Source organism: Cynocephalus volans, chromosome 3 (genome assembly GCF_027409185.1).
Source record: "Cynocephalus volans isolate mCynVol1 chromosome 3, mCynVol1.pri, whole genome shotgun sequence".
Taxonomy (NCBI): domain Eukaryota; kingdom Metazoa; phylum Chordata; class Mammalia; order Dermoptera; family Cynocephalidae; genus Cynocephalus; species Cynocephalus volans.
In genome coordinates, this window is record NC_084462.1 from 133,764,979 (window position 1) to 133,789,771 (window position 24,793).

Here is a 24,793-nt window from a genome sequence, read left to right on the forward strand (position 1 = left end):
ATCCAATTATCGTACTTGAAAGGTGGGGCCTTTAAGCAGTGATTAGATTGTGAGGACTTTGAATGGATTGATCCATTCGTGGAATAATAGTTGTGATTCTGATGGGTTTACAAGGAGAGGGAGTGAGAAAGTTAGTTCTCTCTTGATTAGCCCATTCTTTCCCCATGTGATACTCCACTCACCATGGGACCCTGTAGAGCATTCCCACCAAGAAGGTCCTACCAGATGTGTTCCCTGGACTTTGGACTTCCCAGCCTCCAAAATTGTAAGAAATAAATTTCATTTCTTTATAAATCATTCAGTTTTAGGAATTCTGTTTTAAGCAACAGAAACAGACTAACATAATAGGACAAAATCTTTGGGACCTAGAGTTTACACCAAAAGCATGATCTATAAAAGAAAAAAACTGATAAGCAGGACTTCATCAAAATTTAAAACTTTTGCTCTGCAAAAGACCCTGTTAAGAGGATGAAAAGGTAATCAACAGATTGGGAGAAAATACTTGCAACTACATATCTGACAATGGACTCATACCTAGAATATGTAAAGAAATCTCAACACAAACAAGCCACTTAGAAAATGGACAAAGAACAAACATTTCTTTAAAGATATACAGATGGCAAATAAGCACATAAAAGATGTTCAACACCATTAATCACTGCATTGTTCAAACACCATTGACTTAGGGAAATGCACATTAAAACCACAATGAGATATCACTACACCCCTATCAGAATGGCTAAAATAAAAAAAGTGATAACACCAAATGCTGGTGAGGATGAGAAGAAACTGGATCATTCCTATCTTGCTGGTGGGAATGTAAAATAGTACAGTCACTCTGGAAAAGAGTAGGGCAATTTCTTTAAAAACTGAACTTGCACTTGCTACATGACTCAGCAGTTGCATTCTTGGGCACTTATCCCAGAGACATTCGTATGAAAACCCATACAGCAATGTTCATAGCAGCTTTATCTATAATAGCCCCCAAATGGAAACAGCCCATATCCTTCAGCAGGGGAATGGTTAAACAAAGTGTGATGCATCCATACCATGGAATGCTGCTCAACATTTTTAAAAACCCACTAGCAACACAGGCAACACCTTAGATGGATCTCAAGGACATGCTGTGTGAAAAAAAGCCAATCTCAAAAGGTTACATACTGTATGATTCCACTTATATAACACACTCAAAATGACAAAATTATAGTGATGGAATACAGATTAGTGGTTGCCAAGGGTTAGGAAGGGTGGAGAGGAAGGGTAGAGAGGTAAGGTGGGAAGGTAGGCTGTGAATATAAAAGGGATATCTTTGTGGCAACGGAACATTTTTATATAGTGATTGAGATGATGATTACCCCAATTTACATATATTAAATTGCACAGAACTACACACATATAAATGAGTGCGTGTAAAATTGATAAAATCTGAATGAGGTGTATAGATTGTGCCAATATCAATTTCCTGGCTTTGATATTGTACTATAGTTATCTAAGATGTTAACATTGGGGTAAAGGGGATGAAGGGTACATGGGACCTCTACACTAGTTTCGCAATTTCCTATGCATCTATACTTATTTCAAAATAAAAAGTACCCTACTTTCTTCCCTTAAGAAAAGCTTCTCAAAAGAACTGTCTACATACTCCACAGCGAATTGCAAACGCTATTACTAGTATACCACTCTAATCACCTTCCAATCCACTAACACACTAGCAGCCCGAGTCAACTTTTGAAATATCAATAGTTAATCACTCTCCACTTCTTAAAGCCCTTTATTTATTTATTTATTTATTTATTTATTTTTATTTTTTTTTTTTTTTGTCTTTTTCGTGACCGGCACTCAACCAGTGAGTGCACCGGCCATTCCCATATAGGATCCGAACCCGCGGCGGGAGCCCCTTAAAGCCCTTTAAATAGCTTCCTATGGCTTAGAATAAAATTCAACGCATAGTTAAAATAAAATAAAAACAGTGCTGTAATGTAGCCCCTATGTGGTGTCATTCCACACCATCTGTCTTCCACCAAGCTCCAGTCACACTCACATTGCCCTCCTCAAAATAGCCAAAACCTTCCCAGCCTTGGAGCCTCCGTACAAACCGTTCTCTCTGCAGAGAGGAGAGGAAGACAATGGTTTCAAATGCGACCTCCAAACTTCAAATCACAGGGTTCTGAATCCTGCAAGCTTTGATTAGCAACTGAGCTGCTTCTCACAGGAGCAACTCCAGGCAGTATGTGCCACGACCTGACTGACTAAAGACCGGATCCAGATCTTCCAAGCAACACCAGAGACGGCAGCTAATAAACAGCATATTTGATTACTTACAGCGTGCTAGGTCCTTTTATCCTCAAACGACCACCTACGAGAGAGCCTAAGATCCTATTCACAACGGAGCCTTTAAGGAGGTTAAGTAACCCTCCCAGAATAGAAAGTGGAGTAGCTGTATTCAACGCCAGACGTGCTCTTGACCTTTACTCAACCACTGCCTTTCCTCCAGCCCACAAATACAACGAATAAACCCTGCAGGTTAGCAGCTCCTGGGAACTGAGGGTGGAGCTCCATAGCATCTCGACCTTCTCTCATGCTCGGGACACGAAAGCACGAGCAGGGGCATAGCTCCAGCTCAAGGCACCTGTGCGGGAAGGAGCAGCGCAGGTGGCGGGGGCGGGCCAGCCGCCACTCACCTGGTGCTGGCGCTGCGGCCACCCCCGCACTGCGGCCGGGGCCTCCCTAACGCCGGCCCGCACATCCAGGGGAAGCCCCCGGGGAAACCCCAGCGGGCCCGTCCGCAGGCACCCCCCAGGTAGCGCAGCGCCGGCACCATCGCCTGCGCCCCCGTCCCTATCTCAGTCCCCACAGGTGGCCACTCGAGCCTGACACTGCCCGGGTCCAGGCGCTCTCTAGCCCCGCCCCTAAGTAGGGGCCAATGAGACGCAGGCCTTCGCCCCACGTGGGAGCGGCCGCGGGTGGCCAATGGACGCACGCGGCGGAGGGCAAAGGTCATGTCGGCGCGCCGTAGACGCGGTCACGCTCGCTCGCTCCCTCCACCGACGCCGTGAGTAGAGGAGCTAGGCCCCGAGCGGGGCGGGACTAGGGTGGTGGTTAAGCTCCGATCTCTCCTTTCTCCCTTTTCCCAACGCTGGGCGGACTGAAAACCTGGCCGGCCGAGTCGCGTATATTCGACCTTCTCCACCGAGCGGACTTGGGGCAGCAGGAGAATGTCAGGGCGTGATTATGGTGAAAATTCTCGTTTGGGCGGGCTCAGCGGCTTCCCTGCTCCCGCTCGGCCCCGCCCCCGCTCGGCCCCGCCCCCCGCTCGGCCCCGCCCGCAGCCTGCTGGAGGCCCATTGCTGGGCACCGGAGGTCTCCACCTCGGCTCCCACCTAGCCGAGTGTCCACTAAAGGCGCGCTCCTTGTCCGATCCTAGCCCTCGCTTCGGACGGAGCTCTTTGTCACTGCCATGCCTGATAGCCCGCAGTCTTCTGGACTTCTTTTTGTGAGGCTCCCGGTGGTGTCATTCATTCAGTCATTGATTCGTCTTGTGAATATCAAGTGTCTACTTTATGCCGTACCGGGCACTGGATACGGGATGAACCACATAGCTCGGTCTCTGCCATCATTTTGCAATCTGTACCGTTTTCTTAAATATTGGACCGAGATACAGTTTTAAATATACTGTGTGGGCCTGAGAACAGCGAATCACCTGTGCAGGTCACTTCACCCCGTTTCTTTATTGGGGGGGATAGATAGGCTATGTAATCTCTAAAAGGATCCTCTAACTCTGTAAAAGTATGTGATTTTCTGTCACTGTGAGAATTTAACACTCTTCTATGCTTCATGGCGGGTTTTAATTTTTAGGGTCAGGACAGCTGAACAGAACAGAATAAAATAATATAACTTTATTGTTGGAAGGCTTTACTTGCCAGTTTCAATCTTGGTTCCAGTCTTTAGTCAGGTGGCTCCGGGAAGTCATTTCACCTCTTTGCCTCAGACCCTCCTCTGTGAACTAGGAATAATAACAGTGTCACCCTCATAATATCTTTGAGCGGATTACATGAAATAAGGCTCATTAAGTGATCACCACAGTGAAGCGTTCAGTAAAGGACGGCTTTCTGTTATGTTAAAATGGTTTTACCTCCAGAACAGTAGTACTTATTTTGCTTTATTTGTGAAAACAACGTAGAATATTGCCTGCTTATTCCCTTACAAATGAAAATGAGATGGTTATTTTTTAAATTCCGTTTTTATTTTGAGATAATTGTAGCTTTCCATACAGCTGTAAGAAATAATAGAGATCCTGTATACTCTTTACTCAATCTCCCCCAATGATAATATGTTGCAAAACTATATAATGCAACATCACAACCAGGTAATTGACATTGACACAATCCATTGGTCTTACCCAGATTTCCCCAGTTTTATGTTTCTCTGTGTGTATTTAATTCTATATAATTTTTATCACCTGTGTAGATTCTTGTATCTGCCACTACAGTCAAGATACAGCACAGTTCCATCACCAGGAGGATCTCTCAGGTTGCCCTTTTATAACCACACTTCTCTCTTGTAGCCCCTCCCTCCAATCTTTTCTCCCTTTCTAAAATTTTGTCATTTCAGGAATGCTATATAAATGTAATTATATGGAATGTAACTTGAGATTGGCTTTTTCCACTCAGCTTAATCCCTTGAGATCCATCTACATTGTTGCATGTGTCAATAGTTCATTCCTTTTCATTACCGAGTAACATTTCATAATATGGATCACCACAGTATGTTTAATCGTCCACCCGTTGAAGGATCTATGAGTTTGTTTCCAGTTTTTAGCTATTATGAATAAAGGTGTTATGAACATTAGTGTATAGTTTTTTGTGTGAACCTGTTTTTGCTTTTCTAGGGTAAGTGCCCAAGAGTCCAATTGCTGGGTCACATGGTAAGCACATGTTTAATTTTGTAGGAAACTGCCAATCTGCTTTTCAAAGTGGCTGTACCATTTTATGTTCCCATCAGCAATGTTTGAATGATCCCATTTCTCCTCGTTGTCACCAGCATTTGGTGGTGTTACTATTTTTTATTTTAACCATTCTGATATGTATATAGTGGAGATGGTTATTTTTTTAGTTTGCACAGGATATAGTTATATACTTCAAAGGACTGTGATCAGACTTTTGTGGGCCAGCTCAGCCCATAGTCTTGATTTTGAGCTATGTGTTTCTTAGTTTAACATGGGTAAAAGAACTCAGAATACATGTCTCTTTTTATAAAATTTTCTCTGCTTAACTTCCCCTTCACTGCCAGGTTTGACTGTACAGTAGTTTGTTTCAATTAAGTAATTTCAAATCAAAAGCTTACCTTGCATTCATACACCCTGTAATACCTGTGAGTAGAGATATTTATTTGTATTCCTGACACCACCCTCCTTCGTAGAGAATTTGTGTTCACCTTCTCCCATCTAGGTCAAAAACTGAGAAGTTAGTTCAATGAGTGCCATGTGATATTGGCCTAGAAATGGCTTTGGGGATATTTGCTTGTAATTCCTAATGAGTTGCTCTGTTGGTCTGTTTCCCTACATTCTATACATCTCAGGAATAAGAACTGGGATCAATAATGGATAATTTACAGTGGGATAGGGTTGTAATTTGGGGGAAACTCCCCAATTCTGATGCCACCCCATCCCTCTCTCCACACATTACCCACACTTAAGAATTAGTTCACAAGTTTTCAGTCTTTTTGACCACCAAATCAGCCATCACTTTGAATAGCCCACTAAGTAATTGCATTATTTATTTACCTATTTGTTCTGGTTTTTGGTGGCTGGCTGGTATGGGGGTCTGAACCCTTGACCTTGGTGTTATTACACTGCTCTAACCGACTGAGCTAACTGGCCAACCCAGTAACTGCATTTAATTTGTAAAATGAGAACTACTTTTTTAAAAAAACTTAACCGTTTTTAGGCAAATGGGGAAACTCCTAATCAACTTTACTCAGAAAACACTTTGTTTATATAATCCTATTTTGAGTAACACATTGGAGGTCTGGCCTTCTCCAAGTTACAAACATAATTGCAACTTTTAGAAACACTGTTACAAACTTATGGCTCTAAGACATGGTCTGATAGTAAAAAGTTTGTTTTTGTTTTTTTCATAGTTTGAGTTCTGGGATTATTTGTGGCAACAGTAATTTAGTAGTGGTTATTTTTTAACTTGTTTTTAACTGGTTTCTTTCAATTTATTAGAGCTAAATTCACTTACGCACCACTAGATGTCTCCTCTCTCTCTATAGAAAGCATTCCCAGAAATAGCTGCTGGGATTTAAGGAGGAATAATTCCCAAAATCAATTAGCAAAGTTGCAGTTGAGAATGCAAAAACCCACCAATTTGTTTTTACTTTTATTGCCAAATATAAAATTAATTTTTATGTTTAAATTAGTTATAGTATCCAGTGTTTTTGGAGATCACAGCTAAAGTAAATTTGGCCTTCTCTTTAAGCTTAATTATAAGGTGGGCCAAAATGAATCAAGTGAAAGTACTCCATTTTCAAAGACCACTCTAATATACCTGCTTAATTACAGTTTCTCTGGTTTTACCTTTCTCCATAGAAATATGGCAACCATTGAAGACTATTAATTAACAAGTATTTATTAAACTTGCATTATGCTGAGAAAAATGGAAATGAATAAGATGTGATCCTTGCTCTTCCTTTTGCTCTGCATACTTTATTTCCTTCTTCTTCACTGGAAACTTGTAATCATTATTTAAGACCCTCCTCAAAAGATACTTGGAGTGTGAAGTCTTCCCCTCACTCCGTTCTCTAGGCTCTTGTGGCACTTGTTCCCACCATCTATTAAGACATCATGTTGGCTGATACTTATCTGTTTATATGTCATCTTCTTCATTAGAGTATACATTCTATGAGGACAGGAACCATGTCTTTCTGTGCATGTCTTATTCTCTCTCCTTTTTTTAATATTTATTTGGCTTACCTTTTTTTTTTGCACTAAAGACAGCAGACATTCAGTAAACATTAATTGTGTGAATGAATGAATGATTGGATGGACATTGCATATCGGTAAGACCTTGAGGGTGAGTAAGGTTTCCACAAACAGGATTGGTGGGTGGTGGTGGGGTTAAGAGAGGGAACAGCCTGAGTAGAAGCTGGAAAAGCCCAGATTTGTAAATGAGATTGGCAACCAATGGAGCTGTTGGAAGTGAGGACAGGTGAGGAGAGCTTTAACAAAAAGCTGGAAAGTGTTGAGAACATGAGAGGAGAGAGCAGAGGGAAAAGTTTGCAGTAAGAAGACAGAGTGATGGTGGAAAAGAGATGAAGAGGGTAGTAGGTGATCCCAGGGTTCTGTCCTCAGGCCTACTCTCTCCCGGTTCCACAACCTCAACATCCTCAGTCACTTCCTCAGCTCTACGGTGGTTCCCACTCAGACATCTTTCTAGTACTCTTTTTTTCTCTTGAGTTCTAGAGCCTTCTGATGACTGAGGAAAGGGTCCTAGACTGGTAGGAGCCAGAACTAGGTTCAAGTTTCAGCACTGCCACTAATTAGCCATGAAACATTGAGCAAGTCCTTTTAAACACATGCGTTTATTAATACCCCACCTTGTTCCAGAAAGGATTTAGGGTGTTGGCAGTTTATTTAATATCAGGGCTTCAGTTTCCTCATCTCTAAATCTGAAGTTTGGTCTAGGTGATCTAAGTTCCTTCCAGCTCTAACATATTGTGACTCTGATTCCAGTGATTTGTTGGTCATTTCAACCTACAAGTCTTGCCAGTGCTTCATATTTAGAATATGAAGAACTGAAAGAGAAAAAAGAAAAACAAAAAACAAAACTAAACCCACAGCCCTGTCCTCTTGATATTGATTTCTTTTTCTTTCTTTTTTTCTTTCTTTTTTTTTTTTTTTTTTTTGGTCGGCTGGCCATACGGAGGTGTTGGAACCCTTGATCTTGGTGTTCTGATGTTGATTTCTGTTAATGGCATCACCCTCCTACCAGTGACCCAGGACCAAAACTTAGTGTCATCTTAACTCCTCTAGCCTTTGCCCCTACATCTCACTTACTGAGCCATATGGAATGTAACACTGTCATGTCATTCCCCTTTCCTTTGGCTTCATGTAGTTGAAGCTCTTGTTGGCTGTCTGTCCCATTTCATTGACCCTCTATCTTGATGCTACTGTCTCATTAAATTTCCTGAAGCACAGCTCTAACAATGCCAGTGCTCTGTTCCAAAACCCCGGTTACTCCCAACTGCTTGCAGAATACAGCCCAAATTCGCTAGCTGAGCATGAAAGACCCTTCCTGTCCTGACTGTACAAATTGTCTGCCTCTCCTTCTCATGACTCCCATGTGCTAACGAAACTGAATCACATCATGCCTTGAATGTTCCTGCCTCAGCTAATAACCTGCCATAACTTTTCCTAGTACTTTTTTGTCTGTTGAAATCCTCTCTGTCCTACTTTAGCTCTTTTGGCGGCATTTATCAGGTTCTGTCATTTATTTTAACTACTTGGTAACTTGTCTTAGCCTGTTCCACCCTGCATTAACTTGTCAGCTCCACAAAGACAGAGACCGTGTTTCATTTATCTTTGTTTACCCCCTAAACACACACACACACACCCCTGACACACTACTAGAGAAACTTGAATTGAGATGAATCAGAATGAAACCTAGTCCAAAAATCACTTTCTCAACCCATGGTTATAGATTTTTATAGCTGGAAATCATCTGAGGAAATCATCTCATTTTACAAATGAAAAAACCAAGGCTCAGAGGAGTGAGGTCACTTGCCCAGTATTTCCAGCTGCCCTTGTACAGTTCTTTGTCTGCACTGCTCTGGGGACCCCACTTGCAGCCTTTTCATAGGCAGCTCTATTTTCATGCCTCCTCTTCCTTCCTGGATATAAATGTCTTAACCTTGACACATTGCTTTCCAGGTGATTTTAGTTCATCATTTTGGTACTGGAAATGTAGATTGGGAGTGGAAGACTAATTTGAGCAAATTTGTAGTTATGCTGCCTGAATGAACACTAGGTGGCAACACTGCACACAGACTCCAATTGAGGTTTGAACAGTGGAACTTTATGTTTAACGCTGGAAGGAACCTTAGACACCATCCAGTTCAACCCTTGTTTTTGCAGGGAAAAAACAAGAACCAGAGACAGGAGTGACTTGCCCAATAATTATTGAGTGGCAAGTGAGTCATCAGCTTTATTGGCACAAAAGCATTGACTCTAAAATTGTGAAGTAAGTTACTGTATGTATGTATGGGACTCTAATTGCCAGATGATGATCTAATGTGAGTACTGTTTTGTGTGTTTAGATCAAATGATGCTGTTTGGAATAATTTCCCGGCAGTTACGTGGCTTAAAGAAACTCCCATGGTCATGTGACTCCAGATACTTCTGGGGCTGGTTGAATGCAGTGTTTAATAAGTAAGTTACTAACTAAAGTGAAGAAATGTGGGGGTTGTTACAGCTAGATGAGTTCCCAGTAGCTAGTTGGGTTATTTCTTGTATTTCAAATGTTTTTGAACGATGTGTGCGGTAAGAGCCTAATTTTGTTTGCGAACAACCAAAAGATATGTACAAACATAGGAAAAAGACCAGAAAAATAGATTACAGAATATGAACTGTGGCTGTCTGGGTTGCAGGATTTTGGTGATTTTTATTTGTCTTTTTGATGCCTTTCAAGTTTTCTTTTTTTTTTTTTGGCAGAGGAGGGAGGTGGCTGACTGGAATGGAGAACCAAACCCTTGATCTTAGTATTACAGGGCCATGCTTTAACCAACTGAGCTAACTGGCCAGCCCTCAAGTTTTCTAAAGTGAATCTTTATTACTTTTATAATCAGCAAACTTAGTAAATAAGGGCTAGCCAGTTAACTCGGTTAGAGTGTGGTATTGATAACATCAAGGTCCAAGGTTTAGATCCCTGTACTGGACAGCTGCCAAAAATAATAATAAAAACTTAGTAAGTGTAATTTTTAAATATTTAATTCTATGACTTCTTAAGGAATGTAGTTAGCCTTTTGAATACTATCAAGGGAACTTAAATTTTTAAAAAAATTAGTGGGTGGCATGCTTAGAAATATCATTTTGAAACTGATGACACTAACCTCCTCATTGCTTAAGATAGCATTATGATCACTAACTAGAGAAAAAGGCATATGTAGAAATTAATAAATATCACTTAATAAGATTAATTTGAACATGGGCTCAAAATTATTCCCTCTTTAATCTTTTATCTTTAATAAAAGTGTTAACCATCTGTGGTCATTCATTCAATACATAGTGACTGAGTGTCTCTGGTGTCAGGTACTGTGCTACATATGAATCAATGAAGACTCATGTCTGCTTGATAAATTCATGTAAAAGTAATATGCTTTGACACAGTTCACTTGGTAACAAAAAACAAAGCAAAGAAGTTGGCAGATAGAACTATAGTATTTTTTTCATGAATTTTTTCAATTATCTCCCTCCTCAGTCATTTGAAATGAAAATTGTTGCTGTATTGTGTTTATGTCAGTGAATACAGTTAAGAAACTAGTGATTAGAGTAGAAGCAAATTGCTTTTGTTCTCTTGCCAACAGAGTGGATCATGAACGAATCAGGGATGTTGGCCCCGACAGGGCAGCATCTGAGTGGCTGCTGCGCTGTGGGGCTTTGGTGCGCTACCATGGCCAGGAGAGGTGGCAGAAGGACTACAACCACCTCCCAACAGGCCCTCTGGACAAATACAAGATTCAAGCAATCGATGCCACTGACTCTTGTATCATGAGTATTGGACTTGATTACATGGGTAACTACCCTATGATTTTGCTTATAGGAAATGCAGGTGATTTACAGTGACCATTTTATTGTAGTTGACTATTATAGTGATAGGTATGTCCTTTTTGCCCATTTCAGTACAGTCAGGTTTGTTTCTTTCTGTGTTGGATATTTATTTTCAAATTAAGTAGAGGTTACAAACATCTTTCTCTTCTCCCTCCCCTCATTACACTCGTTTCTACATGCCTTTGTTCTATGGTTTGTTGACTTAAAATTCAAGGTCCTGTTTGTCAACTATCTTTGTCAAACTTCTGTCATTGAGAAACACTCAGTAATGTATGAATAATTATATCCACACAGCTTCTGCTTATGTGAGCATTTCTTTCCTCCAATTCATGAGCATCTGACTGCAGGGTGGCCCTATTCATCAGCACAACCTGTGTAGTGAATACCTTACATGGTTAATAGGGTGAACAATCATGCCAGTTTTCATAGGACTTAGAGGTTTCCCTGGACATAGAACTTTCAGTCTTGAAACCAGGACAGTCCTGGGCAAACCAGGACATTTTATCATCTTAATGGTAAAGCAGATTCTTAAACTGCACTTTTTCCCCCCAGAAGGCCTAGAGCATGTTGAAAAAATAAGGCTATGCAAGTGTCATTATATCGAGGATAACTGTTTGCAGAGGCTTAGTCAACTTGAAAAATTACAAAAAAGCATATTGGAAATGGAAATAATTTCCTGTGGGAATGTCACAGACAAAGGCATCATTGCTTTGTGTCATTTAAGGTAGGTGGTCAAAGCCAAAATGAAAACTTGATAATGATGTTAAGGTGAATAGTCAGAATTTACAACCATTGAGGGGGTGATATCTTCTTTTAGTTCTGAAACATGTAATTTAAGAAAATGACCTCACTTTCATCTATAATACTTTAAAACGGTTAAAACTATAGATCTTAATGCATTAAGGTCTTATTGCATTTTTTAGGGGCATTTTTTAAAATTAAATCTACATAACGCACCCAGCATGGTGCCTGCCACAGTGTGTCCTCAAGAAGTATTAGTTGTTATGCTTCCTCTTCATTTTTTAAAGCAGTTTCCCCATATTTTTGTTATTCTCATAACATTTGGTAGATACCTGTTAATATTTAAGTCTGTAATTAAGTTGCTTGAGGGGATAAAAACTTTGAAATATTCACCTGTCTCTGGAGCCTAGAACACTGCCTAACATGATCATAAATTTCAAAAGCATGCATTCATTGGTTAGGAAGGTTGTTTTATATCCCCTTCTACCACCAATCAGATACATGCCATGGCCTGGAGCAAGTCCTCCAGTACCAAATGCAAAAACAGATAATACTAGCAATGAATGTTTAATTCTAAAATTGCAGAATTCTGAGTCTTTTCAGAATTATGAAGAAAGAATGTAAATTTGTTTAATTAAATTCCTGGTTTAGAGATTCCCATCATTCAAATTCTGAATCTAGTTAATGTAGTTCTACTTTAATATGTAATGGATCTGCCAGTAATCTCAGTATCACAGGAAGTTTGAGAAATTTTAAACATTAGGACTTAAAGTACTAGATTGTTAACCTCTTAACATTAGTTGAGGCTTCAAAGCTTCATCTTCTAATAAAAAGTTGGGTACACTTAAGAATTTTCCCCATTTTTCCCTTTTTTTGTCAAGATTCATTTTATCAAAAGAGATCTATGCCATATTGTATATATAACGTTCAAATATATATACATAGATATAAAAAGATTAGCTAGAAAGATTCAGCTAGAAATATTGATGTAATTAAGAACAACTGTAATTTCCAAAGTCTGGCTTAATTTCTAGCATGAATTTCATTTAAAGTGATACTAAGACTACTGCTCTAAAAGTCATTTTGAAGGTTTAGGGTGATATAAATATATTCCATTTGTAATTTTTCCTAAAAGTCAATAAATTGAGTTTATTTTTAATGCTATAAAAGTAAAAGCCAAACTGAAGTGACCTTTTTCTTTCTCTTTTTGCAGAAACCTCAAGTATTTGTTGTTAAGAGATCTTCCTGGAATAAAAGAAAAAGAAAACCTTGTCCAAACCTTTAAGACAGCACTGCCTTCTCTGGAACTGAAATTACACTTGAAGTAAAATGATAGTAATGTGTCTTATTTCAGCATAAAGGATCATTTGAAATTTTTGACCCTAAGCATCAACAAATATAATCATCAACAGAACTATAAGGATGTCATATCATTTTAGAGATGGAGAGTCCATCATATACAGAAAATAAATATTCAGATGTGACTCACTAAAGTTACCAAGTTGGAAGTGAGAATTTATGTACGTTAAATCATCTAAAGAAAAATGCAAACTAGGTAGCATTTTAATTCTAACATATTCCTTATTTAATATAGATATCTACATAGATCTTTCTCGGTTTTTTGTTTTTTGTTTGTTTGTTTGTTTTGCAGCTGGTTGGTGTGGAGATCTGAACCCTTGGCCTTGGTGTTATCAGCACCATGCTCTCCCAAATGAGCTAACCAGCTAGCCTACATAAATATTATTTGATGTAGTTATTGATTTAGGCTTCTCTAAAGCAATTTAACTGGGTAACACAGATATTCCTTATTGTCATAGTAATTTACAGTATATTTTACTGTAAAGTTATTGAAGCATGTTACTATAAATGCACAATTATGAAAAAGTGGAAGCTAAATTACAGATTCATTGGCAGAGTCAATTATGCAGAGTAATTAGTGGTTGTTGAGGCATGCATTTCATATTGCTTCCCAAGATTTGCATGCCTTTCTCGTGATCCTGCACTTGTGCCTTCTTGATAGCATACACCCTTTCTGAGAATGAATAATTGCTGGTTAATCTATTTTGTAAACTAAGTCTAGTGTTTTATTAAAACTAGACATAGATACTTGGCTGAATTCTGATAGTTTTGCTGATTGCAATAGAACAAAGGAAACCATCATAAAGACCAGCAGGTTATGCTTACATTTTTCCTAAATTAGAAAATTGCTTTAAACAGAAAATTTTAACATATCAATTAGAAACGAATTTTTCCTCTCTCATATCTTGGATACTACCTCCTACGAACACAAAACACATGAAAAGGAAGTATAAAAACAAAAATCAATTTGTATCTAGAAAGCAGTAATAAAGAATGTCATAAATAGATAAAACAGGTCTTTATTTTTACCTGCTTGAAAAGGCTTTTATTCTTTTTGAAAAGTCTTTTATTCTGTTAATGTTAGTTATATGCCAATTTGTTTATGGATTTCTGTATATTTGGTTTAAACATTAAGCTGTTGAATATAAACTTGACTGGAAATAATTTTAAAATTAGCACTTTCTGTGATGAAGCTTTCAGGTAGAAAAATGAAGTTTAGTTGTATTTAGAAACTAGCTTATGTAAATAGCACATAGCATAAATGATACACTATTTACAATTGCCACTGTCATTCAAAATATCAGAAAATAGTAAATTAAAAAAAAAAAAGACAAGGGTATAGAGCAGCTTTATACGATATAGTGCTGATTCCATGCTGGAAAAAAAAAAAAGATTACAGATATGGTTAAATTGAGCATAAGCACAAATTTAGTAGAACTCATTAGAGAAAAATGAGATCTTTTTCTCAGGTTTGTTTCATTACTCTGTGGTGAGACAACTGATTCACCATGATTTAGTCCAGAGCTACTTTTCTATTCTGAATGATTTTCTGTAAAATTATTGGCTGAATTAGGCAGTTATAAGTCATCTGCCTCCGTCAAGTGCATTTTCTTGGATTAAGGAAAAAAAGAAAAACAAAAATGTTAACTATTCACAGAACTTGGATGTCCTTCCTTGTCATTTGAATTAAAGCTGCCTAACAGGAATTGACTAATACTGGGATATTATTATTTAACCCACTACCAAGTCTCTGCAAGAAGTTACATACATTAGAGATATCCTAAGGAAGCCTTAGGATATCATTAAACTGGCTGGGGTAGCCAGAATTATTGAACAGGTGCCAGAATTTAAAGGATTACTTAGCAGTAAGTGAATGGGGTCAAACTCTTTCATAAAGAAAACACAGGAAGAAAATGGGAGTGCAGAAGAAATGCTTTGAAGATACAGTAAAATACAGTCATGCGTTGCTTGACAATGAGGATACATTATGAGAAATATGTCATTCAGCGATTTCATCATTGTGTGAACATCATAGAGTGTATTTACACAAACCTAGATGGAATAGCCTTTTATACACTTAGGCCATATGGTGTAGCCATTATAATCTTATGGGAGCACCATAGTATATGCAGTCCCATCATTAACTGAAATGTCGTTATGTGGCACGTGACTATATAACTTTGAAAACCATGGCTGAGAATGGCTAGGAAACATTGGCAGCACATTAACCAGAAATGGAACTGAGCTGTAAGAAACAGACATGAAGCTTCATATTGCCCTTGTGTCCAGGGGACAAGGATGGAAAAGCTTTCTGATTAGGCGCAGTAGGCCAAATCAAAGCTAATTATATGTCATCATTTTAAGTCTCATTGTACAAAGCTAGGAATCCTCAATAATATCATTTTGTACTACTTATTCATTTTATTAGTTGTTAGGATAGTGTGTGTGTGTATTATACACACACATACACATACATATAGTGTAAATAGACATTTCAGGGAAGACATCAGTTTATAACCTAACATCTTTCGTGACTCAAGTAAAAGCTACAAGCACTTTCTTCTAAAACTCAGATCACTATGTACATTTCTGCCTATATATCTGTCTCTAAGTTTGAGGCTGAGCTGGAGAGAATGAAGTACTATTTGGGGGCTGACAGGTTTCATTCCTGCGAGGTCTGTAGGTCTTGTTCTACCTTTTGACCACCTCAGTCAGTTCATGCCATTGTTTGCGAGGGGAATTTGGGTGAACAAGTGTAGATGGATCACAGTAAATCCATCTTGCCTGCAAAAATGATAAGATACATCTCTTACTGAAGGTAAAGACAAAAGTATATATAAGAAATGTATAAACGTTTAAATACATAAGCATGTAAATTACAATCTTTTTATGATAACCCATGTGATTTTAAATATTTTGAACAACTTAAATATTCCAAAAAAAAAAAAAATCTTTTAAAATAGAAAATCAAGAGAGAGCAAGCAAGAAATGGAATTTTAAACATTCTGATTTCAGGAACTAAAACTATCCTTAAATATGATGTTGCAACAATCTGAGAGGCAGGAGAATAGGACTCGAGGCAACAGAGATTCAAGGAAATACATATGGGCATTTTATAATTTTTTTTTCTGGTGGCTGGCCAGTACAGGGATTGAACCCTGGACCTTGATCTTATCAGCACCACACTGTAACCAACTCAACTGAGCTAACCAGCCAGCCCTGTAATCCATTTTTCACTTGTGGCAAACAAGTATAAATCTTTTTGATTATATCTAATTTGTCAGAGGAATGGCTAGTAGATACAGTTTAAATTCTGTCCATAAGATAAACTTGGCTGCTTAGATAAACAGAAATACAAGTGAAACTCCAAACAAGTTATTCCTTTCTGTTCTGGATACCATCATCAAACATGGAAGATTGGATCTGGAACTTCTTGTTGTATCTTGCCAAGTGGCCTCCCAGTTACTTGCTTATTTTCTCCTGGTATGTTTTCAACATTGTAATTGTTTTCAATCAAGTGTATAAGTTTTATTTTTTTTAATGATCAATTCCTCCTTTATCATCAATCTAGCTCATTAAATGTTTGGAAAACGGTAGTTAGGTTTCTTGGTATTACAGAAGTATTTCTTATTATCCAACGCTGGAAGGATGCTGCTGCTAGTTAGCTGAGGTAGGTACTGCAACTGAAAATACAAAACACAGAATTAGGTTCAAATTCATGCCATGCAATTTTTTTTTATTATTTAGACTACCTCACAAAGGAGGTAGTTAAGTGACTTTTTCAGCACAGAAATAAGTTGGGTTTTTTGGTTTTTTAAAATTTTTTTTGGCACAGAATCCAGGATCTGAGAGTACAAAATGTTTTAATTTGGTCTCTGCTTTTCCTTTTGAAGGATTAGTTTATATAGGAAAGCACAAACATGCACATTAAAGAAAATTTAGAGAATATAAAAAGGAAAATCTGCATGTTAAACATTATTGGAAAAAAAACATAGGTTTACAGGAGTTGAGAGCTTGCTGGGGACCTTAGGGATCATTTAAACCAATGCCTTGTCTTATAGCAGAGTAAACTGATGTATGGAGCATCTAGGTGACTTGCATACGTTTTCTCTTAAAAAGGCAAACTGCTTTCTTCAAGCATTCAGAAAATTTTGAATTTATTGCCAATGTCAAATGAAATAAGGAGAACACACCTATATTTTTTGTATGGCACAATATGGCCTTAGGTATCTGAAAAGGGTGTACTTTTTCGTACTTTTTTTTTTTTTTTTTTAAACATGACCAGTAAGGGGATCTTAACCCTTGACTTGGTGTTGTCAGCACCAGGCTCTCCCAAGTGAGCTAACCGGCCATCCCTATATAGGGAATCTGAACTTGTGGCCTTGTTGTTATCAGCACCATACTCTTCCAAGTGAGCCACGGGCCAGCCCTTACTTTTTAGTACCTTAAAATCAAACAGTTGAATCCTTCAGGACTTAAAAGCAATAGACCAACTGGTGGGGTTCCCCTGTTCTTTCAAGTAGAAATATTTCCATCATTACCCTTTGTGCTTGAATACAAAGTAACAGTGAGATTCTGGGGTGGGGGTGGTCTATTTCTGGTCTGTTTTGCTACTTAGGTCATATATGAGGGTACTGCAAGATGTTTATGAAAAGATTCATTTTATCTTTTATTTCTACAAACTTTTAAAAATACCCTCATATGGTAGAAAATAAAGACATTATTAATTTTGTAACTGTGGTCTTTCTTAGGGCCCTTCTGTATCTGTTCCTAATGGTCTCTCCACCCTCTTCCACCAGATCTCACACATGTTAAGCGTGCTGGGCAGTGTAGGCTGCAAGGGGTGTGACTAAGGCAAGATTATTTATAGCTTGAGGGACCAAGAGCAGCCAGCTCATCTTAGTTGTGGTTCCAACTATAGTCCATTCTAAATTATTACAGCTTTTGGCTTAGGTGAAGACATTTAATGTAAGGCCATTTTACCACTTTATACCAATCAGGATTCTTCACAGGCTCCCAGTATGCAGTTGGATGCTATTCTCTGGTTAAATGTGCTGTTCTGCTGATATCACTGAAAGCACCATCACTGCACTTACCCTCACCACTCTGACAATTAAAGGATCAGGGAGGAAAACAGGGGTTTGGGGTTTTTGGGGTTTTTTTATACTGAAGGTAAACATGATGACAAAGACCTGCCTGGGATGAATCTGATTTCATTTTCTAAAGCACCAGAAGCATGCTCACTGAACTCACCCTTATGTACCTGGCTGAGACCTACATTCACACACACCACAAACCCTGGCTCCCATGTGGCAGCAGGAAACAGCAGGGCAAGGACAACTTTAGGATTCAGGGAGAAGAGGCTGCAGGAGGCAGATGTATCTGGGGCCCTGGCTGATAGATCATGTGACTCATCTCTAGTGCTGGAATGAGGATGTTGGAGCTGCAAGCCACAATTGCCACCCTCAAGTCTAGATTCTCTCTGTACTAGGTGGCAGGTATGAGATCATTCCAAGCTGTGACCTTGGATGTTTCTGTAAAGCAGTGCACCATTTTTACCCCAGGCAGGTGCTTTCGGCTCTGTCTTTTCCTTGTTGGTTTGTCATGTTCTTTTGCCAAATCCCCTATTGGTCTGATGCTATCAAAATATGGATGCTGCAATAGCTGTTCACATGTCAGTCTCTCAGCAGGGTCCATGTGGAGGCAGCCCTAAAAGAAAAGAAAATTCCCTCTTCTTACTTCTTTAAAATTGTGTTAGCTTATTAATGTGCTTTTTTTCCTTCTTTGAAAGATTAAACTCTTCAGCTGAGAATAAAGGAAACAAAGTAGAAAAACACAGAAGTCATGATTTTAGTCCCTCCCACAGTCATTCCTAAGTGGGTACAGGTGTAATAAATAGTTTCTAGAGGTAGTAACAAAACATCATTTTCTCCACCTTGGTCTGTTTTGAGGCTGTTGGTGCTTTGCCCTGCAGGAATAGGATATGATTTTGGAGTTCACCTCGGTGATCAACTGGGATAATCCAGTTAGCCAGTTTCGTTCCTTGCACGTACTTTGTAAAAACTAGTGTTTTTATTTGAAAAATATTTATACATGGTACAAATAAAATTTATGCAGTATATAGCAAAGTCTCCGCAACTCTAGGTCTTCCACTCTCCCTTCTAGAATCAGGTATTTTTTTTTCAGTGTATCCTTCCATAAATAATCTATGCATTACAAGCATATATGAGTATGTATGTAAGAAGAGGCATAATATATATACCTTTATAGTACAACACTCTTAACTATTTTCTTTGCCATTAAGTAGGCCATGGGGCTCATACTTGGATAGATTAAATCCACAACTACATGCCCCAAGGAACTGTCTCAATTTTTTTTTTTGGTATTTCATAAATGCATCAGCAAATGTATTAAATAACTTTTGAAATGTGTGGGACACTGACTGTAACTTGCCAATATTTTAATTGGTACCACACCTCATTTTACATAAGAGCTATAGTTATAAAAGTGTATATGTAAATCAAGTCTTAAAATCAAAACATACTTCTAATGTACTAAGGAGTTGGCTATTTAAAAGGATCCTACAGCTTAGCATTTTTTGAAGAAAAGGAACCCTTTGTAAAAGAAACACCCTTGAAATTTCTATTAATTTTTCTTTTGTGTAAATTTACATTTCAAATATATGTTAGGTTTATTGAAAATGAGAAATAACTTTTCAGATGTTTTCATGGTAATAGACTGTGACCCATTTCAAAATAAAAGTATTGACACTTTTCAAAGGAGAATTCTAAAAAGGAACACTTTTCATTTCACGGATCAACATAAGCAATTTAGATTCCCCAATGATGACAAATGCTGTTTGCTTCCTGGTGTTGGAAGTCATGATTTTACCTTTAAGATCCCCAGGGCGGGATAAGAGATGTTTGGAAATTTTAATTCAAGTGGTTCCTGTTGAAAGAAAAGGAGTTTTTAATTTACGGTTTGTATTCAAATTAAGGTTACCTCAAATTAAATTTCCTCCGAGTAGATGCTTCTTCCTGGCACCCTCCTCGCCTCCTCCCCCTTTGCTCACTCCACCTCCCACCTGAAACTACCTCCCAAAGCCTGTTTCACAAACTCCTCTCCTCACGTGTAAACCGCTTTTCCAAATTTACTTCCTAACCACTCCCTTCACTTCATGAAGAACCTGTGCAGGTAGCAAATTATAAGTAAATACTAATGGGGAAAAAAAACCAAAAACACTTGAAGAGCAATTGTTATTTCACTTTTTTCTACCTCAGTTTATATAACTTGCCTTTCCTCAGAATAATTTTTGGCATTTATAGTGGCCTTATAAAAAAGGGGCCCTAATTATTGCATCTATTGACATTTATATAAAGGGAGCTTCAAAATAGATTTTTTTCCCCTCCTACCCAGGTGAACAGATGCTTCTCGGTTTTCTGGGGTAAACACTGTTGTCTCCTCCCACAAGAGCCTGCTGTTTCTCTGATTTCCCCACTGTTGAAAGTCTCGGGAGTGGGAGCCAGCATTCATCAATATCCCTTTGGCCATATAAGGCTATTTTGCTCCAGTCACATGCTGGAGACAATCAGGAATAACACTATAAATGGAAGGAATGCTGAATGTCAGGCAGACAAACAGTGCAGTTAAAGAGATATACCTTTATTCTCTAACTGACAAAGGCTAATTGAGTAGGGAAGCTGAGAAAATAGGAGCCAGCCAAGCTGAGCAAAATGAATGACCACAGTGCGTGTTGTGTATACAGATGGCAGTGTGTGAGCTGGAGGCTGGAGTGACTGGCTAGCCTCATCTAGTGAAACCCAGTCCCACTGCTGTGGTCAGTCTTCAGAGCACAGTGTTAGTTTGGACAGGGAACCAGCCCCTAACAACCAATCCTCGATTGTGCACATACTAATCACTGATAGCGGTGAGAGAGAAGAGCATCAGTTTTGGAGCTCCCTACATTCAACAGGAGAAGAAAAAATGTTAAAGCAAGTTTGCATTAGCCCTTTAGAGTACCCCCAACCCCCACCTCCAGCTTAAATATTTCTCTTGTTCTTTCTGTGTGTTGAATCTGGGCACTGCTGGGGATTGACTGGGATGAGGCTGGCTGGCCGGCTGTGATACGCTGGGGCCCATCCTGCCTGCTGAGCCAGTTTCCCAGCCCCAGAAGCAAGCAGACCTCCCTCTGTCAGGGTTACTGGCAGCAGAGGGACTGGGCACAGATGTTCAAGCAGCGCAGCCCCCGCACTGTCTCTTCCTGTGTTTCTGTCAACAGGAAGTCTCCTGCAGGACAACCTCTGGGAAACCATGGGAAGCTTTTTATTTTTATGAAACCTGGCTGGTTTCTGAGGCATCACCGGTAGACAAGCGAATAGGAAATTGCTAAGGGATATTTAGTGGTGAACTGAGAATGTCCAGGTCACAAGGGGAATCAGATGGGTGGCCTCCCATATGCCAGGTGTCATTCCTGCCTCTCTGTCCCAGCACAACCCACTTTTCCTAATGCTCGTGCTGCAGGAGGGGGAGGCAATGGGGAAGTGGACTCCTTCCCTGTGGGACAAGCTGAGAGCCCGAGGGAAGACACAGAACGCGAGTGGTCAGGGACACACGGAACTCCCATCTGGAAACTGAGCAAGTGGGGAGTTAGTTTCAATTTGAAAGAACTGTACCTTCCTTAGACAGAGAAACTCTGGATTTCATAAACATTGGTTATGATCTGAAATGTTTTGGATTATAATCCAGGCTCATTAGAAGACATTCGAAAACATGAAAAACCATAAAGAATAGAAAAAAATCAACCCAAAATCCTACCACAAAGAGATACCCACTGTTGACATTTTGGTATATATCCTTGCTGCCATTTATTTCACAAATATAGAAAGCTTTGCATGATTTCCCAGAAATTGTCATATTATTTTATGTTTATATATGTAAATATATGTATATATAGTATATTAAATATTTATTACAATTATGTCAAACTATTCATATTGTTTTATAACCATTTTTTTTCATTTAACAATGTGTTGTAGGTTTTTTTCAGAAAATTAGATGTAAACCTAATTATTTTTACTGGCTATGTGGTATTTCTATTGTACGGATGTACCATAACTCATATAATTAATCCCCTACTGATGGAACCCTAAAGGAAATAATTTCTCTTAAATAATGCCACATCTTTGTTCCCTTGCCTAATGGTTTCATAGGAATAAATTGTTGGATGTGGGGTAAGGATATGAACATTTTTAATTTTTTAGTTTTTTTTAAATGAGTGTTCCCCACATCAGCCACAGAGGACAGGCACCAGAGTGAGGCTGGCCACGTAAGTTCATTATGGTTCTCCCACATGGTCTGGGGATTGAGAGCACAATAGAGTAGGGAATTTGGGCAGTGCTGGAGAAAAACTATTAACTTCTCCCAGATGGGTCAGTGTCTAAAAGTTGATTGGCTCTGAGCCACCTAGGTTCAATTGCTGAAAATGATAAAGGACAGGCGTGGCTAGAGCAGGCAGCTCTGCATTCCTGCCCAATGACTGGCTAAACTCTGTTATCACCAGCCTCTAAATCAGCACTGAAGGCCAAGGTCTTGCTAGCCAATTTGCTCTAATTTTCTTTTTCACTCTTAGACTGACGATCCAGTACAGGGTGAGCAATGGGGCTCAGGCAGGTGAGTAACTATCAAAACCTAGGTAGCCTGGCCTGCAGAGCTCTCTGCAAAATGGGTCACTCACCATATCTTCAGGGTCTGGAATTTTCACCCCACTGAAGTACTGATTCGTGCTAAATACTTGCTGATGCCTAGGAATGAGATCTCCTTTGGACAACAAGAAAGAAGGAGGTAAGTAAGATTGATTGGCAAACACTGATCTATGGTTTCCCTCCATCAAAGCTGTGTTAGTGTCTACACCTATGAAACCTGCAGTTTTTTCTACCAGTCAGAGGGAGAAGCATTCAGGCAATACATTCTGTATTGAGCCCTATGTGGACAACACACTGTTAGACACAGAGGAGGCAAGCAACAGAAACTGAAAGCTCCAAGTTTCTTGCTCTCAAAGGCTTACAGTGTATTTTAGGAATCCAAACCAAACAACTCAGAAGCACACACACGCAAGTAAAATAATATCTTTTTAAAAAAAATAGCAAAAGTGCAACAACTACAAATCAAAATCATGTTAACTGAATCCTGATGAGTCGAGATGAAAGTGTACTGGCCTAGCACTGAGACCAGTGCCCAACATATAGCAAGCACTTAATAAGCATTTAAGGAAGGAAGGGCAGGAGGGAGGGGAAAAAAGGAGCAAACCATGGAAGATTTTCTACCTAGAAGGAATACATTTCCAAATTGGAATCACCTTTTCTTATTTCACCAATTAGTGATCAATTGGAAATCCCATTTCTTCTACTGCATAGACGTACTCAACAATGTGAAGCAATGAAACAATATTCCAGGGGATCATGTGAAGCTTATCCTGCTCACGTTTCAGCCAGAGGAGCTAACATTGCCCTCATGTAAAATTCTGGAAATATTACACTAGAAGAGGAATTTTGTTCAGAGAATATAAGGAGATATTCAGAAGGACTTCCCTGGAACACACCCAGGCCCACTTTCCAGAGCAGAGTAGAAAACAAAAACTTCCCAACCAGGAGATCAAACAAGCTGCTATGGGATGGGCTAGAGTTCCTATACTGGGGAATTAAATTGTCTAATTTTACTGATTTGTTTTAGAACTTTACCTCTCACTCAAATCCAAAAATGGCTGCCTTGCCTCCTTTCGGACAGGCAGCCAAAATATGCCCTCTAATGCCTTGCCCCACAGCTCAGTGAGCTTCATCATGAGCACAATTTCCTGTACCATAATAACCTTCTTCCATCAGAGCTGGAGGGGTGACACTAGATGTCCTAAAATCACTGAAGGTAACATAGCCAAGGAAGGCTGTGTGTCCCTGGAAGGACTACAGGGTGCCTTACAGGTTGCTCTACAAAATCAAGCTATCAGCAAGTACTGCCTACAATGCGCAGACACTGGCAGAGAATAAGTAGAAATATAAGACATGATCTCAACCTCAGGCAGCTTACAGCACCTTTGGGAAGATAAGAGTACAAGGCAAGACAAGGTGAGAGCAGGTGCTACAAGAATTTGGAGAGGAGGAAAAGTTTGCTTTAAATCGGAATACACAGGGGAGTAGTATCTAAACTACCTGACTTTTGAAGTGGGCAGTCACTGCTTATGGGTCTTTTCATCTGTCCCTTACCTTCCTTCCCTTTTCCCCTGCCCTTCCCCCCACTCCATCAAGTGTAGAGAGAAAGGAAAGCCAGACAAGAAGAGTGACATTAGAAGAACCAGCCTTTCTCCCTGACATTTAGAAGACTGAGATTCTTCCTTTATAGACTCTGAATAATACACACTAGTCAGGTAGGCTTGAAATAAGGAGACCAAAATGAATTATCATATCATAATAAATGAAATAAACCACAAAAGCATTCTGTAAGTTACTAAGCCCTTGTACAAATTTAAGTTCTTATGGAGGCCATAACATTATTTAGAATTTAACTTGATCCAAACTATGCTCAAAAGAAAATATTGTGTCTTTTGGCCAAGCAGTTAAGTACTCAATAATTATTATTTTGTTGTTTGCTTTTTGTTTTGTGGTGGCCAGCAGGTATAGGGATCTGAACCCTTGACTTTGTTGTTATAACACTGCACTCTAATCAACTGAGCTAACCAGCCAGCCCCTTTTAATTATTTATTATTTGTTTATTTATTTATTTTGGCAGCTTGCTGCTAAGGGGATCCAAACCCTTGACCTTGGTTTTATCAAAACCATGCTCTAACCAACTGAGCTAATTGGCCTGCACTTCAATAAT

The 24,793-nt window shown here is 39.1% G+C and overlaps 3 protein-coding genes across 16 annotated transcripts in view; 1 reads left to right on the forward strand and 2 right to left on the reverse strand.

Moving 5' to 3' along the window:
* L2HGDH (L-2-hydroxyglutarate dehydrogenase) overlaps window positions 1-2,869 on the reverse strand; it is a 58,223-nt gene extending 55,354 nt beyond the window's left edge. For 3 of the 5 annotated variants that reach the window (XM_063090822.1, XM_063090821.1, XM_063090823.1), the window contains exon 1: window positions 2,682-2,869. In XM_063090822.1, the coding sequence (XP_062946892.1) occupies window positions 2,682-2,821 (140 nt within the window). In that variant the 5' untranslated portion in view covers window positions 2,822-2,869. The remainder of the gene's footprint in view (window positions 1-2,681) is intronic. The other 2 variants (XM_063090825.1, XM_063090824.1) reach the window with 2 other exon arrangements.
* A 139-nt stretch (window positions 2,870-3,008) lies between these two features.
* Window positions 3,009-14,631, forward strand: DMAC2L (distal membrane arm assembly component 2 like). Of its 7 annotated transcripts, XM_063090364.1 has the most exons (7): window positions 3,020-3,052; window positions 4,889-4,924; window positions 6,994-7,073; window positions 9,316-9,427; window positions 10,582-10,790; window positions 11,378-11,549; window positions 12,780-14,631. In XM_063090364.1, the coding sequence occupies exons 4-7, from the start codon at window positions 9,321-9,323 to the stop codon at window positions 12,892-12,894; spliced, it is 603 nt and encodes a 200-aa protein (XP_062946434.1). In that variant the 5' UTR covers window positions 3,020-3,052; window positions 4,889-4,924; window positions 6,994-7,073; window positions 9,316-9,320; the 3' UTR covers window positions 12,895-14,631. The 7 variants fall into 7 exon arrangements, with proteins under 7 accessions (XP_062946432.1, XP_062946433.1, XP_062946434.1 ...); XM_063090362.1 differs by lacking the exon at window positions 6,994-7,073 and having other exon boundaries at window positions 3,009-3,052; XM_063090363.1 differs by lacking the exons at window positions 4,889-4,924; window positions 6,994-7,073 and having other exon boundaries at window positions 3,010-3,052.
* Window positions 14,632-16,500: 1,869 nt separating this feature from the next.
* Window positions 16,501-24,793, reverse strand: part of CDKL1 (cyclin dependent kinase like 1) — a 54,814-nt gene continuing 46,521 nt past the window's right edge. The window contains exons 6-9 of one of the 4 annotated variants that reach the window (XM_063091407.1): window positions 22,659-22,741; window positions 19,817-19,873; window positions 18,485-18,634; window positions 16,501-16,608 (exon numbers count right to left, since the gene is read on the reverse strand). In XM_063091407.1, coding sequence (XP_062947477.1) covers window positions 16,501-16,608; window positions 18,485-18,634; window positions 19,817-19,873; window positions 22,659-22,741 — 398 coding nt within the window. Of the gene's footprint in view, window positions 16,609-18,448; window positions 18,635-19,816; window positions 19,874-22,658; window positions 22,742-24,793 lie in introns of all 4 variants that reach the window. The other 3 variants (XM_063091405.1, XM_063091408.1, XM_063091409.1) reach the window with 3 other exon arrangements.